Source organism: Nothoprocta perdicaria, unplaced genomic scaffold (assembly GCF_003342845.1).
Source record: "Nothoprocta perdicaria isolate Ctin4 unplaced genomic scaffold, notPer1 scaffold_30, whole genome shotgun sequence".
NCBI classification, from domain to species: Eukaryota; Metazoa; Chordata; class Aves; order Tinamiformes; family Tinamidae; genus Nothoprocta; species Nothoprocta perdicaria.
The window spans coordinates 2,288,553-2,307,428 of record NW_020455533.1 but is presented as its reverse complement, the minus strand read 5'-3'; the positions used below and the strand labels follow the sequence as shown (position 1 = coordinate 2,307,428).

The following is an 18,876-nucleotide window of genomic DNA, read 5'->3' as shown; positions in this document are numbered from 1 at the left end:
TCTTTCTAAATGAACATAATATATATTTGCTTCCTTAGATATTAGATAACAAATCTGACTTATTTTTATGATGGATGTTCCCATATTATGTAGTTTCTGCCCAGTGTGAATTCAGTCCTCAGAAGCCAAGTATCTCCTGTATCCAAACTCATTATCATCCAAAAAAATAAAACAATGAATTCTACAGATGAAATTGTAGATGAACTCTTAAAAGGATGTCTGTAACAATGGCCAGACATTTGATTTATGAGTGCCATATAATTCCAGAAATGTTCACAGCAGCTTTAAAAATATAAACTTTTGTAGATCATAAAAAAAACAGCCCCACAGCTGATGTTCTTTAAGTGTTAAGTGCTACTTTCCCAATGTCAGAAATCATCCTTCCATGTTAGCCCTGCTTCCATATTATACTAAACAGAAATTTAATTTTTAGATGATAAAGCTATCTTTAATAGTAGTGGCAATAGGCCTTGAAAACATCAAAGATGACTATTTCAGCAGACACATCTTGTTGCAGGGTTTATTTCCAGTTTATGGAATACACAAATATATGAATGCCCAAAGCTGCATACTTAAACTCTAGCTTCTATGTTCAGAAACTTCCTACATTAAAGTATTCTGTATATTCTTTATACTTACAAACTATAAAGATACAGGCAGAGAAAGGAAGTACAGTTGTCACAGAGCAAGAACTGTGGGAGATGCTGGTGCAATCTCTGCTCTGCCATAATTATCTTACTCAATTGTGAAGTCAGTAGAGGCCAGGGTCTCATCTCATGGGGAGCCAGTAAATGACAATGATTTCATTCTTTCTCCTGCCTGTCAAAGAGAGTGAGTACCAGAGATGCTGGGATGATGGATATACTGGAGAATTAAAGATATCCAAATTTTGTGATGTGATACATACAGATCAAATGAACACCCTGCATGGGTAGATGTATAGCTAGTTTTCTTCAGCAGTAAAAGTATCTGAAATAGGAAAATAAAACTGATTTAAATATAAACTGTTTATAACATTAGGATTGAATACTGCTAACGTGTAACTGAATGCTACATAAAGCCATATTTCAAGTTATTTATTTTTGTCATCATAAAAAGGAAAAATATACATATACCATAAAACTATTAGCAAAGAAGATTTTTTTAAGCTGTAAATTGATATAGCACCTCAATATAATACTTAACTTTGGTTATAGCGGAGTTTAAGAAATCAAGCACCAACAAAATGCATTGCCATAGTATCATAGCAGATAGTTTTCTTTGAGGTTTTCTGTCAGGGGAGAACCTTCATTAGGATCTGTAGTCTTGAAACAATCCAAAAAAAAATTATATGAGCCGTAGACAACATGACTCATGCCATGTATCCTATTATAAATGCAATAATTTGTTCCCTGTGCCACAAATTGGATACATTAGATTTTTTTTAATACAGATGATTCTTTTGTAATAGTTATGTACCAATTGTGCATATCACTACTTGTAATAGACAGTATTGCTATCTCTTATAAGATATTATATATAGTTCCTAAGAGATCATATAGAGTAATTTCTTGTCAGTAGATAAGGTTGTCCTGAATGGTGAGAGGGACATAACTTCACATTCAGTAAAAAAGTGGTCTCAGTCTATGTCAGCTAAATAGCATTTTACTCAGGTTCAGTCTTCACATCTTTCTCCGGTATAAAGATTCCATGCAGGTCCAGGTGCAGTTCTACATTTACTGTGGCTCGGCCCAATTCTTTGAATGTTTTAGCATCCAAGGCAAGTAGGAAAGGTGCTTTGTTTGGATCAGTCATCACAATACAGGTCAAAACAACACCTGTGTCATATAAATGAAGAATTAGAAGGATATACAAGGTAAATCAAGCAGAAAAGATAACAATACCTGGAAAAAAATCTCACTTTCTAAGTTTAGGATACAAACTCAAAGTGCTACTAAATGAAGCCTAACTGAGTTCAAAAGAACTAATGAGTGGTTCTTTTCTATGCCCTTTCCTGGTCTGTCTGCTATTTATTAAGAAGGAAAGAAGCAACCAAATCCTGAGTTGTGTCCCTGGCAATCTTGCAGGGCAACTGAGCAGTGAAGTCTGGGGCAGATCCCTCCAGCTATTGCAGGGAGTTGCCCTGGAACAGACCTGGATGGAGACGAATGGGATGCTTGCAGTGCTGCTTCATGTTCTGATCTGCCTTCCTAGAGCCCCAGCTGCTCTGAGCTCTTCATAAATACGAGCCTCAAGTGACTCTCTGGAGTGTCCTGAGCAGTGTTGGGTTTATTGTTTATGGTTGATTTTGGTCTACTCCTGCATTGCCTTTCGGCTGCAGGAGTAAATGGTTCATGCTAATTTTAATCTTTCTGTTGAAACATCAATCACTGAATGGACTTTTTTGTTGTAATTGAAAACAACAAAGCTCTTAAGATATAATGTAACATTAAATGTAGCCAAATGTAGACAACTTCTGGAATGTTGTCATTTTTCTTTACCATCATCTTCTTCTTTTGCATCGGGTTTGGGAACAAAAATGGGCTCAGATGGCCAGCAATGGTCTTCTCTCCAGTGGAGCGTTTCCTTTGTCTGCACATTAAATTTTACAATCTAAATGAAAAAGAATTAAGTCAGTGAGCCAGTTAGTGCTCTACTCCAAAGATACAACAGGAGTGGGTGTTCACATGGGGGACCAGTGCTAGGAGACAAAAGGATTGGGTCAGGAATTCCACACGGATACTGGTATTAACCAAAGGGGTGGAGTATAGATTTTGACCTCATTAATGGGCCAAACCACTTTTTTTGGCGGGAGACAAGACATTTTCAGTCAGATTCTGTTACAGTCTTCTCTCTACCCATCCAGACACAGTTTTATTCTTTTCCCCTTTGCACTTTAATCTGAAGAACGTTTTCATACAAAAATGTAAGTATTCAATTTCAACCCATGGAAGAATTAGAATACTCTCCTCTAATCAAGACAACAGCCATTTACCTGATAGCCATTGTCATTATACATGGTTATTGCTATTCTTGCATTCATAAAAGATCAACTGGTGTGAAACAAAAACTTTGAATACCAATTTTGATTATATTTAAGTCAAGCAGGGATTATCTGTGCTGGAAATCACAAACCTGCAGATTTGCTTGAGCTACTTTCAGATATGCTGCAATAAATTTTCTTGCATCATGCAGAAATCCAGCTTTATTTCATAATCAGTCGTGATAATTATATACAAGAACCAACAGCGAACTCAAATTGCTCTGCCTTATAGTCACTTCTGATGGAAGAATAATTATAAAGAGTGAATTTGTCTCTACAACACTCTGACCTTCAATTAATGATACTTTGCATCTTAATCTGTTTGTGCTTTGTGTACAAACACATTTGTGTGCTATAAATACAATTCCTGGCTTTATAAATTTTAAATATACCTTTGTAGGAACTGGAGACCACTGGACTCCTGTTGCAAAGACATATCTGTACTTCTTGGCATTATAATCATAGTTGATGCGAGGCAGCTCTATCCCTGGGTAAAATAAAACTCAAGACTTAGAAACACAAGAGAAAGAAGATTAAATGAAGTTACTCTTCATAGGTAGATTTGCAAGCTACATTAATAGTTATAAGATCAAACTTGATACCCTATGCCAATATAAAACAAAACTTCAGAAATTTCAACAATTTCACCTTTGATAAATATCTGAGAGATGCATTCCTTGGATTTCATTCATTCAAGATGACCAAGACCTACAAAGCTCTGAAATATTTTTTTTTTACCAGTGATCCTTCGCAATTTGTCCTACTCTTAGCTCTTCAGGTCATTGGTAATAATAGAGAGATATCAACAACTTGCAGGGTTAAGATGACATTTTAATCTTTTTAAATATATATGTTTCTGGAACTGCTGTCCCATTATCAATCTCAGTAGCAATAATCCTTTTATGCCGCAGTTTACAACCTTGATTCCAGAATCCTGCCTGTGAATTGTTTCTGAACCACTGTGCAGATCCAGAGTCTTATATCCTTGGAGTCACCCAATGGAGGGAAGTAACGAAGAGGAGAAAAACATCGATATCTATGCAAAACACATTATTTAGAAGTTTGGGGTTTTTTTTTTTTTAGTTTTATAAAGATCTTACATACACCTACAGCTATTAGACAGTATTAGAAAGCACCTACATGGAAGAAAAAATATTTGGCATTTGTTTACTGAATGTCTTACCTTCACACAATATTTCAGGTTGGCAATAGATGCTGCCGTCTTTTTCCTTTACAGCAGTTGCAGTAGATGGAAGTGTGACTAAATTAGAACCCACTTCTGCATCCTGAAAAAAGATATATGCTGAAAACTGTGTTTCTAAGAATATGCTTCCAAATCAGATTTTTCGTGAGGTTTTATATTTATACATTTTTTGTGTGAGTCAGATATGAAATGTTTATTAAAAGACATCAGACGTTACGTTTTTGCACCTGCTATAGATCAAGTGCAAAAAGAAATGTTAGGCATTCCTATTTTTACTTTGCTTGTATTTCACTCTAGTAATATTCTAAGTAAACATAATATGAGGTAGGTAGCATATGTAATTAAGTGATGCTATTTTATATTATAACATGAGGAAACACTAATATTTAATGTGAACAAAAGCTACATTCATAGCTTGAATAGTACTTTCTGAGCACTAGTAGGCAAGATTCATTGTAAGAGAAGGTGTTATGTACCCATTCCAAGTGCATCAGGCAGAAACTTGCCGAGGTTGCTGGGCAGTGTGAAAATTTCCCTGGAAACAATGATGTTAAGCGATGTTTTAAATTACATTTAAAGATAAGATCTTTCCTCTTGCTGGTAAATCTCACGCTTAAATGAAATCTTCTAATTTTTATAAAACTACTGCAACAGTAGGGAGTGTGAGCACATTATAGATTTCCAGTAAACTGGAAGGGAGTAGTTATTCAACCCCATGCATGCCTTGCCAATCAGCATCCAAGTTGATATATCTGCTCATATTTAATAACATTTTACAAATACGCCCACTGAAAAGAGAAGGATGTATGCTAAATAGCCCTGTCCTTATCATGGGAGATATCAAAAGCTAGACCCACGTAGCTCTGTGTCCAACTTCTCATTGCCATTTCTCACACAAAGCAAACAAAACTCCTACATGCTTCATGAACACATTGTTTTTAAAGAATCAGGAATTTGCACACAAGGGTTGTCAACTAATAATTCACCCACTACTCACATTAATGTATTTTAAATTATGATAAAAGAGCAGACAGAAAAGCCATTTTCTTCCTACCTTGTCATACTGCAGTGGAACAACGAATCGCTTGCAGGTTGGCACAGAGGTCAGCTTGATGTTTTCTTCAAAGTCTTTATTTAAGTTTTTTAAGTAGAACATATCATACAGACTATTGTCTGTATAGGCAATAATATCAAAAACAATGTGGCCATCTTCTTCATAAGCATTAACATGGTGAAAAAGCACCATAGCATCAGTATAAATCTTGGTGGGTATTTCTTTTTTAGTCTTCTTGTCTATGAAGTGAAACCAAGTCTGAAAGACAGCAAACAATTTATTAGTTAAAATCATTCAGAAAACAGCAAATAATCATTTATTAGAACTTTTATTGCACTTTAAGCCATCTATGATCTAATGCATCGTTTCAACAGAAGCTTGTTAAGAATTCAGGATTTGCTGCCAGGAGACAAGTGATACTAACGTAAAACCAAAAATCAAATGCAAGAGTAAAATGGGTTTAAAGCACTTCTGCACTTTCTTGTGTTCGGGCTAGTCTGGGGACTGTAAAACCTGAAAAACTTGTAAAACCTGAAAAATTCCCAGCCTCTTTTTAGATGGCATCATTTTGCCCAGTCTAGTCTTTGCCAGGCTCTCTCCTGGCACCTTCCACCCAACATACCCCGCGTATTGATGGCCATTGAACGCTGAAATACAGAAAACAGTTTCCTGCCACAGTTTCCACAGCAAAAGACCATCCTTTTGTTGGATCCAGAGATTTTCATCACGCTAGCTCTTCTACCTCTTCTACAGTGTATCTAGAGCAGATCTCATCCACACTATCTTCTGTTCAGGTCAAATAATGTCAAATAGTATCATCTTTCTGAAGTACTTCAGAATCAGATATTTATTTCTGAAATTTCTGGATATAGAGATACTATTCAAAAACATACAGCTTCTAAAAAACGTACATCATGACAGTCAGTGATTAAAGCAAAAAAGAGATTACTGAAATTAATGAACCACATGAAAGGGAGAAGAGCGTGGAAGCAGTTATTGGCCTGGCTGACTCTCTTGCTCAATATTAGAATAAATACCTTTTCTTCCTTATGGTAGGCCAGGCAGGAAGCCCAGTTCACCCCTCGGATATAAGCAGTTGCCATTTTGACAATATCTAGTCTGAACGGCTGCTCTATGAAGATAATATAATTTTCCGTGATTCCGAAGCTGTGGTAGTAACTTGGATGGAGAAGCGAGCGAGAAGGAACGGAGCACACCACTTCCAGGTGTTTAAAGCAAGATTTCTTCTTTTCTTTTTCTAAACATAAATAATAAAAATATTTATATTCAGTTCCAAGTATATGTTTGGATTACTCCTGCATATGGAGGACATTCCTCACAATGTTTTACATTTTCCCATTAAGAACATGTCTTTTTCCCTCCTGCAGAACTAGCAGGGGAGTTGGTGTCTGAACGAAGCCACGCAGTAAGACCACAAAGCCACTCTCATGGAGATATACCCCATGCCTCCGTATTTGATTTTGTTGACTACTGTCTTCAGAGGGCCCAGCAGAAAGGAGAAGATTGTTCAGCTGAACTGGCAACCTTGCAAGAGGGCTCAGCTGCCCCTGTGGCTGTGAAATTATTTCCTGTTTGATCTTCACTGATTTTCTTTCTGCCTCAGACAGAAAGGTTTAATGGGGAATTTCTCTTTCAGCTATGGACTGCCTCTTGATCACTCAGGCAAGAGGACAGGCAGCACATTAGTAGCATTAAACAAAGAAAGTGATAGGACTGTGCTGTGGGGAAAGGAGCAAGTGATTTGCTGTGGAAAAAGAAAGACAGTGTCCCAGCAAGGCCTAGCACAAGCCAGGTTAGTGAGCAGTGAACTCTACAATCAGGTGTCGTTAGATATTATGTTTCCCTATAATTTCAATATCAGCATTTTAAAAGCATTTTCATTCATAAAGGAAAAATAAAATTTACAACCTCGAATTGCAAGACACTGCCTGATAGATGAAATTGTTTCTGTTAATCCTCCATCCACACATCACAAAACAAGGTGGAAAGCTACAAATGGAGACAAAATCTTCTAAAAGCAAAGTCCTTCCTAATGAAATACCCTGCTTACGCAGTACTTAGTAGGAACCTCTCTAATAGCAAATGCCCAGACAAGGTAATGAGTTAAGTTCATTAAGTTCACACTAAGTTAACAGCAAGAAAACAAACCCAATAGCTTTTTAGGAGAATTGTACCGTGGCCACTTAATCTCAAGAGAAAAGAAATTGCTAACAAGTTTCTAAGAAATAGTGATAAAAGCTGTATCTTACCTGGTACAGATGAAGGAATCTTAAATAGAATGTATTTTGTCTTCCCTTTATCAACTATGGAAGTCCCCATGTTGAGAACATTTCCAGCACTGTCATAGTGCGGGTGAGAAGTTGCCACATTTACAGCTACGTATTTGTTATAGTCAACCTGGCACACGACACAACAGGAGATACTGGAGATATTTAAGTAAGAATATTGAACCCCGCAACTACCATATGCAGTCCGCTAACTTTTTAGCACTTGTCAGCCATCACTTGGTACCCAAATAAAAGAAAAGGCTTGAAGTTTAAACATTTAAGTAAAATGATTAGGCAGGTTCTCAGATCAATTCCTAGTTTAAGGTAATAACAAGCTATGGAATTAATTAGCTTTATCTCTCCCTTGCAGCTCTGTCACAATAGAAGAACTGTAAAAGAGTAAAGAGGTTACTCTGCAAATGCTCATTTCATCCCAAATGCAATTTATTCAGTAGGGCTGCGAGTCTAGCAATTTTCTAGGGGAAAAAAAAAAAAAAAAAAAAGATTTCTATTCTCTTTAAAACTTGGAAATTTTATTCAAATTGTAATTCTTACTAGAAAAAAATAAAAACCCTCAATGCATATTTTAATATGCCAAGATGCACTTTTTAAAATTAAGTAATACCTTGCATAAGGTACTTGAAAAGTAGTGATATAATTGACCTACTCAATTTATGGTTAATTATGTAAATCACTTGGTTTGTTATAGAGATAACTACTGGAGCATAAAAATGGGAATAATCCTAAATAATCAGATGTCCGTCATAAGCATGAAATATGGCATTATGCCTGCAACGCTGTGAGATTATGTACAAACGAAAGAGCCCAAAGCCCAGCTTTTCCCTCACCTGCCCGGGATTTATATTTTGAACACTGTAAAGTACTTTGGAACTCATAAGTCCTTAAACGATCTATTATCTCTACTATCTCTCTTTTACTATTATTTCAAAAAGTCACTAACGAAATAGTAGAAGAATCCTTCTGATTTTGTGTCCTGTTAAAGAAGGCTTATGAGTCAGTCTGAAATTGCATTCATTAGCAGATAAGGAACCATGACAGTCATTTATACCTTCTCTAGTGTCTCCAGAGTCTGTGGATTAATTTTCCTAATGAAGTTGGTCTCACTGGTAGCATAAAAATCATCCCCCGTTTTCATAATGTTGATCAGGCAGTTGTCTGTGAACTCAGGAATGGTGTGAGATAAGTAACAGAAAGCCCTGTACAAAGGCAAATTTCATATTGGTTTATTAGTCCTTGGACAAAGCAGAAGTTTTACCACTTGCACCCTGTGCAGAGCAGGAGCCGCCGTGGGCAGGGTGGGCTGTGCTGGGTTCGTTAATGCCCCATGTGCCCTGTTCTTGTCCCTCATACACTCCCCTGTGCAAAGGGCTCGGATGGAGGTGCTGGACTTGACCACCCTTAGCTCGAGCTAGGATTGAGGACATGCATGGGACTGCTTTTCCACGCACAAATGAAAGCCACATTCAGCCCTGCTGACAGCAGTGAGATATTTAATGAGGATGGGTTAACTATACGCTCATCTTTTCATCTTTTTGTTCTTTTCTTTATATTTCTTGCTTTTGAAAGTTTCATGTTTATAAAATTTTGTGAAACACTTAAATAGGAAAACATCTGCCTTTCCAAAATTATTTTAAAAAAATACTTGCAATAAGGAATAAAAATATTGATAAAATGAAATAAAAATATTTGTCTTAGAATAACTTTTAGAATGCTTGGTGCTGTCTGAGGTTCAGAGAGATAGATATCTCCTGTTCTTGTCAATATTGGGCAACTGAAAGTTTACAATACAGATTTAATACTTGGAAATATGTGCAAAGAGCAAGCAGAAAGATATCTGTGTTGGAGAGAAAATTAGATAGCAGAATCTTGTTGGAAGAAGTATTGCTTACTTGGCAAATATGTTTTTGCATGGATCTGGATATGCCATAGTTCCAAATTCAGACACCACGATTCTGTTTGCTTCCACATTGCAACTGTATGCATCACTTCGGAGATATTTGCTCCTGTAGTAAACTTCACCTGACAGAGACCAAAGAGGTTCAGTCACATCTCACTCCAAGATCTTCAGCACAGTTGCTGCTGTGCCCCTGCATCCCTGTTTCGTAAGGCCCCTTCAGCTCTGGAAGCTGGAACTGTAGTTGTGGCAGCTGAAAAGCCAATACTTCAGATTGTCCAACCTCCCTGATTCCCAACCAATTTTAATAATCCTGTGGAGGTGGTGATACGAAAGGAATCTTCCAGTAAACAAAAACAATCTATACTAAAATTATTAATTAGGCATCTATGTGCAGGCAATGGTAAATATCGAGTACTGGCAAAATTTGGTCTGTTGTTTATAAGAATAACAATTGTTTGCCAGTTAGTCTGTGTTAACTCACTTCTGGACTTCTGCATTTGAAGTGACTGAGCTCCTTTGGGTTTAGGGAAGTACTGACAGCTTGGAAAACAAAATGGTTGGTCATCTCTTTAGAGGTTATTTTTAAATGACATTGAGCTGGTTAGGCAAATACTTCCTGCAGCTTCCTTAAATGCCTCCTACCAAACAAATGGAGACTAAAAGATAATCTCTAGTAATGGAGGGTGGCAGGGGTAAAACACAGTTCCTGTATACACCGTGTATATACACCGTGTATATACTTTTGTAAGAGGAATCACAATGTAAAACATCCTGCCTCACACTGTAAAAGAGTTGCAAGAAATTTACAGAAAACTATGTTGTTTTAGATAGAGGAGATGTCTATTTTCCCTCCATGAGTGTGTACTGCTTGTGAGGGTGTTAGGAATAACTAAGTGAGGTTTGATTTGTGAAGCGACACAGTGGCCTGGGTTCTCTCTGGCAGTTGCTAGAGCTACATCCAAATCCCAAAAGAGGAATGCTAGTGTTCCCTGAAACTAGGCTGTTCAATCACAGCAGAAAAACCTCTGTATATTACGGGCCTTTGGGCTGATGTAGTTTGAAACAACAGAGGTTTTCCTGCCCTGCATGCAAGGCAAAGGCTGTGACTGCTCAGAGCTGTTGAAGGCTATTCTGCAATTCAGACGGTACTGAACTTTGGCACTCCAAGGAAAAGGACAACATTATATTATCCTTTCACGGATAACAGCACTGGAGAGGTGCTCCCGTTGCGAGTGAGAGCACTGTGTGAGAGGATGTTTAGAGACACTTTCCTCAAAGCAAGTCACCCTCTCACGCACCTCACTGTGCAGACGAGAGGCAGGAATTAGCTGTTGGACACAGTGCACTGCTGGAGCAGCAAATCCTACCCCCACTTGGGCAGGGAGCTGTGGTTTTGCTTGCAATACTTGCTTGCATGACCTGAAGCTGGTCTTAGAACAAGAAAATGTTTCAGAAGGGATTGCTCTCGCATCACGGTCTGGCACCCTGAGCCATCGTGGATGGCACTTTCTTGCCCATCTCCTTTTATCATAGGTGAGAAAAGCTGTAGTTGGAAGACAGGGATATGTCCAAGATATCCAGTAGCTGCTCTTCTTCAATAGTCACTTGCAGTGACTGGATATCTAAAGCAAATTAAAGCAGCTCCAGAATCTGCACAGTCCTTCCCACTCAGAAAGAAGTCACAGGGAAACGCTCGCCTGTCTGGACTGGCAATTGTGGCAGACCAATCAGCCAAGTAAAGCTACATGTCCTATTTTTTTGACCTGGAAACATTTTAATGACAGTAAAATCAGAATTAGCAACATAAGACACTAAGACTTGGATTACTAAAGATTTTTTAAACATTATGTGCAACCACTTACCATTCTTAAATGTAAAGCTGTGCAGCAGAGCCAAGCCATCAAACCAGTGGTTATACTTAGTGTCCCCTATCGTGTGCATCCCTGGGCCATTTCGGAGGAGTATCCCTTGCAGCCAAGTAGGCCACTCACCTATAAGCAATTATACATTCATGTAGGTTAGGAGCAGGCGGTAGCACAATTTTCCAAAGGGCACAGGCTCCATATAGGCAGACCCACTATGGGTGTAAGTCAAGATTTTTAAGAGCATACTGGGGTTTCGGCTAACTAAATTAAGACCTGCTCAAAAACATGGCACTAGTAACATTCTGCACAAAAAATACAGGATTTCTGGAATGTAATTTGCCAAATATCAAGAAGCAAATAGAGCTGGACCTTTCTTTCCTGAATTCAGATTTTAAAGTAATCCATTTAAGCCCTTTTACTCGTACCAGGAAAAGCTGCAGCTTACCAGAAATGAATATATTTTATAGAGAATATGACTTGTATTGGCCTTCAATATATCAATTGAAACTTCACAGTAAAAAAATTCCAGGAACAATTTCATTAATTAAATTACACGGCATAATATCGTGTCATTGTGGCAACGCTTTTGTGACACTAATCTTACTGCTGGTGTTTCAAACAGAAATAAAGGATGGATATATTGAAAAAAAGTCCTGTCAAGTTTTGAATATAAAATGTTCCTCATCAAATTCCTCCAAGGCATAAATGAAGGTACCATTTGACACACACTATAACAAAATGCAAGGAATATCACTGGGCTTGCAAAGCTGAGAAAAATCAAACATTGAACAAATTTTAATAAACTTAAAACATGTTTATATGCTTTAAAATATGTTTCACTTCTTGTCACTTTTCTAGCATATTCTGTTATTTGCAAATAGGACGCTCTTGTCTCTGCTATTTCTCTAACACTACAGGTACCTGCAATGCAGTGAGTACAGTCTTTTGTGCTCCTACCAATGCTATTTATGACTGTAAATCTGTGCAATAAACACGAACTTCTGGTCACGTCCCAGCAAACCTCTATGTCTGAGTTATTGCTGAGTTTGGGCTAACTGCACGTGGTCTTGTTGCAACCATTCTTTCCTATCACTCAGCAAAATTGCAATAGCTCAGCTGCGTTTGAGGTCTTGTACACAGGCAGGCTTGGAAAGCAATCAAACTGTTCCCTTCTTATGGGCACAGCAGGCAAGAAAAGCAGAATTTCTACAGCTGAAACAACATCTTGCAGGATCTCAGGCTAAAAATTGAATGGCAATTATTTCTGTGCATCAGAATAAAGATGGTCAAGAAGTTCCAGGACAGGCCAATAAAACAATTTATAGGGAGAGAGAAACAGAGAAGAAAGTCCCTCGGAGCACAGGAGACTTGGTGCAGCTTCTGAAACTTCTGGTGTAATCTAATTATTTTTTTTTTGCAATAAATAAATAAATAAACAGGATAAAAAGCATGGTGAAGAGAGGCATGCAATAAGACTTTCAGACAAACATTAATCTCAGTGGCAATTAAGGACTTAAGAACTCTGTATATCACACTGAGTACCAATCAGCATCCTAAACACCTAAATAGCTTTAAAATCTGGACCTAGTATTCTTTTCCCTTCGATTTTTATATAAAGTAACAATAATGATACTTTCTATGCTGTGTGAGGTCACAAAAGTCACAGAAAATTCTCTAAATATTTAGTAGATTATTAGCTATCATAGCAAAGGAGCTGTCTCATACAAGCACATGGATGTACGAGGTTTTGGAAACCGAGGGTTAAATTATGACTGACGTTAGTAGTATGGGGTCATATTTACAGTGTACATATTGAATAACAAAACATCCAAAATACTGGTGGAGCCCCGAGGCAGCTAAATAAATATTTATAGAAGTCAATATTTAAATATTTAAAGAAGTCAAGCTTCTCTTTAGTTTACAAAATTGGTAAATACTGAATCATCATTAGAAATGAAAAAGTTCCTTATAAAATTTATTTTAATTTCTGAAATATGGAGCCTTTGCTGAAATAAGCCATTCTTCTGTACAGACTGTATATGATAAATGGTTTTGACTGAAAATAATTCCTAATGTTATAACAGCAAGATTCCGCCGGAACTGAAGTATTTTGAAAGGCATAAAAACACCCACGTCCAAGTACAGCTATATATATAAACTATTAATATAGTTTGTTCAAATTAAATAATGATAGTTTCAAAGTGTTTTTTTTTTTAAGCATTTTGTCAGATTGAAAAAAAATCTTTTCCAAGTCAGCCACTGAACTGAACAATAACAGCCACACAAGTTGTAATCATCTTTCAGGTCTCCAACTCTTATCTCCATGGAGGATATTCTGCCTTTTTTATGGGATTACCTTTGGATCTGTCATTTTAACAGGACACCGGGGCAGCAGTTACTGCTTTTTTGGTAGGATTTATTATTGCTAAAGATTTTCAGTTTTGCCAGTCCTTCCGAGGAAGCAAGGAACAGGGTGCTCAGCTGGAAGAGCAAACAGTGAGAGGCAGAGAAGGGTTACAGCGAGGAGAAACTGAAACCGGGGACAGAGAATGGAGGGGAGGTGTCACCAGATTAAATCCCTAGACTTCATCCCTCGCCAGCAGATTCAGTGAATCCTTTTCAAACAGACTTTATGGAAAAGTACACAGAAATTCCCATAAAGTGAGAAAAAAATCCCACACTTTGAGGCACAAATAAGATCAAACAAAGTTTGCTTGGTTTTCACTTTCTCAACTTCCCTTCTCGGGGTTGTCTCGGGTGAAAAGTATTTCAGTATTGACACATTTCAAAGCACCAAAGTACTCAGAAGTATTAGAGCAGATTTTTGTTCACTTACCTTGCACCTCAGCTTTTATGGGCTCTGGATGTTCTTCTTTATTTCTACCAAATATTGCCTCCATTGCTCATGCAATTAAACTTACATGAGCTGCCAGCTGTCCCTGCTGCCGCAGTGGTCCCCTCCTGTCTGGGCTAAGAACAGCTCTTTCCTGTTACATATAAGGACAAGGTCAAAGTGCACTGCTGGCGAGTGGCTGCTGGCTTATAGATTGACGATTTTTAATAGCCGATCTTTAATCCCTAACACATATGCTACAATTCTTGCACTCGCTCCTCAAAATTAACCCTTTCAAAGGAAGAGTAAGAAAAATGTAACCCAATTTTGCTCAAAATAAGCCTATTTCAAGCAGTCACGCGCACCCAAGGAGTCAGGATGAATGAATTTGAAACCTCACATTCAGCATTTCAGATAAGTTTTATATATTATTTAGGGGTGCTTTCCCCATTTGGCAGATAGGGAGAGAAAAGGAAAAGAAATCTCTACTTGTTGCTCTGAACTTGGCTTTTGGGAGTGACAAACATTTCGGGGCAGGATCTCCTCCTTTCTTTTCTATCCTTTATAAATTTAAATTGGATTTTTCCACAGATTATCAAAATACCATCACTGAACTGTCACATGTGCTTTATTTCTTTACAGACAAGCTGGTATAGAGTGGCACATTCTGAGTTAAACAGCTTTTCACATGAGAACACTACAACGTTTTCTCCCACAGGTGACCTGAATGCACAGAGAAGCTCGTTATGGGCTCTCTGGGCTCTCTGTGGATGCATGGCAGGGATCACTGAAAGTAAGGGGGATTTTTAACTTGACCGCTTTTGTTTCAAGATAAGGTACTTAACTGAGTTCAGTGTTGTTAATTTTTAAATCCTCTAGGAGAAGAATTATTTCAATATAAAGCATGTGATTGCAGAGCAAATCATAGGCTCCATTGAACATGAAGGATAAAAAGATTCTTTGCAGTTATATATTATGCAATTTCATGTGAGGCTACCCTAAAATCTCATTTTTTTAGCTAAACCACTGTTGTTCTCCAAATGTTTTAACATGACTTCTTAAAGATCACTGACACAGACATGTTTATTTTATTTAAAACACAATTTATGTTACACATGACTGCTGTGACTCACTTGCTACACGTATATATTGCTTCTTTCTTCCTTACCCACTGTCTGTTTAATTGTCTGCTTGGCTTCACCTTGGGAGATCTTCAAAACAGGATGTGTTTTTCTATTTGGAAAGCACTGACAGAAGCAGGAGATAACAAAAACAAGAAAGCAGATAATAAAGAAAACATGCAGGTTTTGCTCGAGTCTCTAGTATTAATAAAGAAAAAGCAGTGTCGAGAACTTTTTTTTCCTAAAAAAAACTCTCAAAGCCTAAAACTTCTCATCACCAGCAGCCATTCTATTGTTCAGAACAGATCCATTCCACTTTGGCTGGACAATGAAATCTCCCAAGGAGGGTAGCTTTAAGAATCCTGTTCCTTTATTGTAAAATTGTAATCATGTTTACTTTCTGTTTATGTAAATATGTATTTTGCACAGCTCTAGCTGCTTATTAAATTAAGCTTTTATTACAACAATATAACAATAATGTAATTGCCATGGTTTACCCTTCTACTTTTGGCCTATCTATACAAGAAGCCTTATGGAGCAGAAAGATAACAATATTATTCCTTATCTCTATATTGAAATAAAGTACTTATTTAATTTACTTTAATCTCAGCCTGTCTATTATAAAACTGAACTTATAGTTCAAGCTTGTTCACAAAGGTCAAATTATTTCAGTATGATTTTAAGCTGTGCTAAGTGCTTTTAACTATCATAAGCTGTTATCATCACATTAAGACTCCAATATTAAAGCAGATACAAAGATATTTCTTGCTGAAATTATACTGATTGCCACCTCACTGTGCCAGGACATTTGAGCTCTAACCTTTACTTTTGTTAAATATTGTTTTATTGACATGATCTTTTTTCAGAAGAAATACATTCAACATCACTATGTGTGAATAATTCTCTTGTGTTGTCCAAGTACAGCTGTCGATACAAACTATTAATATCGTTTGTTCAGTTGTTGTATAGTTTCAATATGTTAGTCTGATCAGTATTGTTTGAAATCAAAATAAGTGTTGGAGGCTTTAACATGGTTTTAATATGGTTAAGTTTTTGTAATAAAGAAAAATACTTTTTTTTTTTCACCGCTTTCACTTTGTGCACAGAAATACTGATTTGATCATTTAAATAAAAAATGATTTAACTTAGAATTAACATTGTTTAAATGCTCAGGTACCAAACTGCTCCTCTACCTCCAAGGGTACCTAACCAGGCAGAACTCACCCAGTCATCACCAATATCCAAACACCAATCACCAATATCCAAACACGTAAACGCCCAAACATTTGAACATTAGACCTTCAAACAGCACCCACACAAACTTCCTCACCGTAGGACTTGTATAACCTTACTCGCAGCTTGCAACATCTTCAAATTATTTATTTGTTTTAATATTTAATATGCCATACAGTCAGCAACATGTTTCCTAATGGGTAGAGTGACAATACAGAGGTAAGCATTAGGTTCCATTACAGAGACTGTAAAAACGGTATTACAAACATTTACCATAAGACAAATTAATGTTGTTCTACATTATCTTGCCTTTCAACTGATTGTACAACTTTGGTAGAACATAAAAGAAAAACTAAGAACTATTTCCTGTTGCTCATCAGGTGGCATTGACTGCAGGTTGCTTATTACAGGGACTGGGAAGCTGACCTTTTTTTGTAATGTACTTTAAAATCTATGGATGAAGGACACTGTTTTAGGGATAGGCTTTGTTCTTATTAATGGAAACAATCTGTAATCCAGTTTTGCTTTTTGTTTTCTTGTCCAGTAAGCTCCTAACAAGCAGAAGAAAAACATATAACAATATCAAATAAAACAAACAAGAGAATGGAGCTGGATTGCCTTGCACCCCAGACCAGTTTAGCACTTACAGAAGTCCAGAGTGACTACACAGATACCAGTGCAGTTGTGATGATGGGATGGGGGGGTCAGACTCGTGCCATTTTTTTACCTGGACATATAGGCTGGGAACAGCTCGGTCCATTCGTTATGTAACAGCAGTTAATGTTTCACCAAAACAGGCTACCTTGAATCCCTAGCATAGTTCTCCTATTAAGATATTAAGGCAACGGCACATCTAAACTGTGCCACTTAATCAGCCACGCTGATAAGAAAGCATGAGGTGTCAGCAGATGTTTCAGAAAGCTCCACTACTTTCTATGCGGGTTCAAGGCTAACTCTGGCTGTTGATAACAGGCTCCATCAGGGCTGTGGTCGTACGTGGCACAATTTTGTCTCCTTTCCAATAGTCAGATTTCTGCTGTGGGATGCAAAGAAACACAGGAATTTGTTGGGGAAGAAGGATGTATTAAGGCATGAGACATACTGCAACTGAATAGACTTGAGCAATATTTGATATTTCCAAAAAGACAGTTCCTATGAGAAGATCCTCAGGGACTTATCTGGGCATCGTATGTGATAGAATGTAACCATATACACTCTATAAACAAAAGTTATGTCCAACCCTGCAACACCTGAACATAGTCCTACTTATCTATATCTCAACCCCATCATCCCAGGCACGACGTCTAAATTAATTGTGTCCTATAAAGATAAGCCATCCTGTCAGAATTGTTTTCTTGTTTTCCTAAATAAGATAACATCTCAATTGCACCTTGGCAAGCCTCACTGGTAAGTTCACTGTATTGCCACATGGAAAATTAGACATTGTAACAACAACAAAAACAACTCTTTGAGTCAGCAAAGAGCTGGGTCTCGCTATCAGGACAAGCAGCTCAGGAAAGCAGAAATCAGAGAGCGGATAGGAAGGGAACGTGATCATGATCCACCTTCTTAAAGCAGCGGACAGATGGTCTCTTCTAGAGCCATCTGTAGAGCTGGAAGGAGTAGCTGTAGCTAGGGGCATTTCTCCATTCCAGAAAATCTGCTCAGTACTCAGTACTTTGGACCTCTTTGGGTAACAATAAATTAAACTTTGCAACTTCACACTGCAGGAGCCCCAGTAAAATGGGCCTTTCACCATCTTCACTGAAGTTAGTGATACTTGAAGTGATACTTGAAAATCATATTTTTTCTACCTCAATACCCATGTAAAGCAATTTTCAATTTGAAACAATATTGAATATGAATATTCAATAGAGATATATTTGTTTTCCTGATAAAATCTATACGTAGCATTCAGTAATCTTCAGGAACGTAAGGATGGTAACATCCTCCTCTGCAGAGTACTTTTCTTTCAGTTCCTCAAGGCAAATGAACAAAAGCCAAAATAAATGGGCTTGTGATTTACTCCATCCCATTTCCTCTTCACTTCATAACTTTTCAAGTCTGTTACTTTCTGGCCTGTGCTAGACCCTTGTCGATCTATTCTGCTGTGCTGCAATGATGTTTTGGAGCACAGGACATTGTTAGGCTGCCATGGTGCAGTTCCATAGGGACCTGGACAGGCTGGTGAGTTGGGCAGAGAGGAACCTCATGATGTTCAATAAGGACAAGTGCAGGGTCCTGCACCTGGGGAGGAATAACCCCAGGCATCAGTACAGATTAGGGGTCGACCTGCTGGAAAGCACCTCCACAGAGAGGGACCTGGGAGTCCTGGTTG

General features: G+C 37.6%; 1 protein-coding gene across 1 annotated transcript; it reads right to left on the bottom strand.

The window, feature by feature from the left end:
* Positions 1 to 1,154: 1,154 nt before the first annotated feature.
* BCO1 (beta-carotene oxygenase 1) lies at positions 1,155 to 14,313 on the bottom strand. Its single transcript, XM_026042360.1, has 11 exons — positions 14,188 to 14,313; positions 11,349 to 11,477; positions 9,479 to 9,608; positions 8,638 to 8,785; positions 7,551 to 7,698; positions 6,318 to 6,538; positions 5,281 to 5,538; positions 4,206 to 4,308; positions 3,415 to 3,509; positions 2,481 to 2,592; positions 1,155 to 1,817 (listed from the first exon to the last, which is right to left on the bottom strand). The coding sequence occupies exons 1-11, from the start codon at positions 14,249 to 14,251 to the stop codon at positions 1,645 to 1,647; spliced, it is 1,581 nt and encodes a 526-aa protein (XP_025898145.1). The 5' UTR covers positions 14,252 to 14,313; the 3' UTR covers positions 1,155 to 1,644.
* Between the last annotated feature and the right edge of the window lie 4,563 nt (positions 14,314 to 18,876).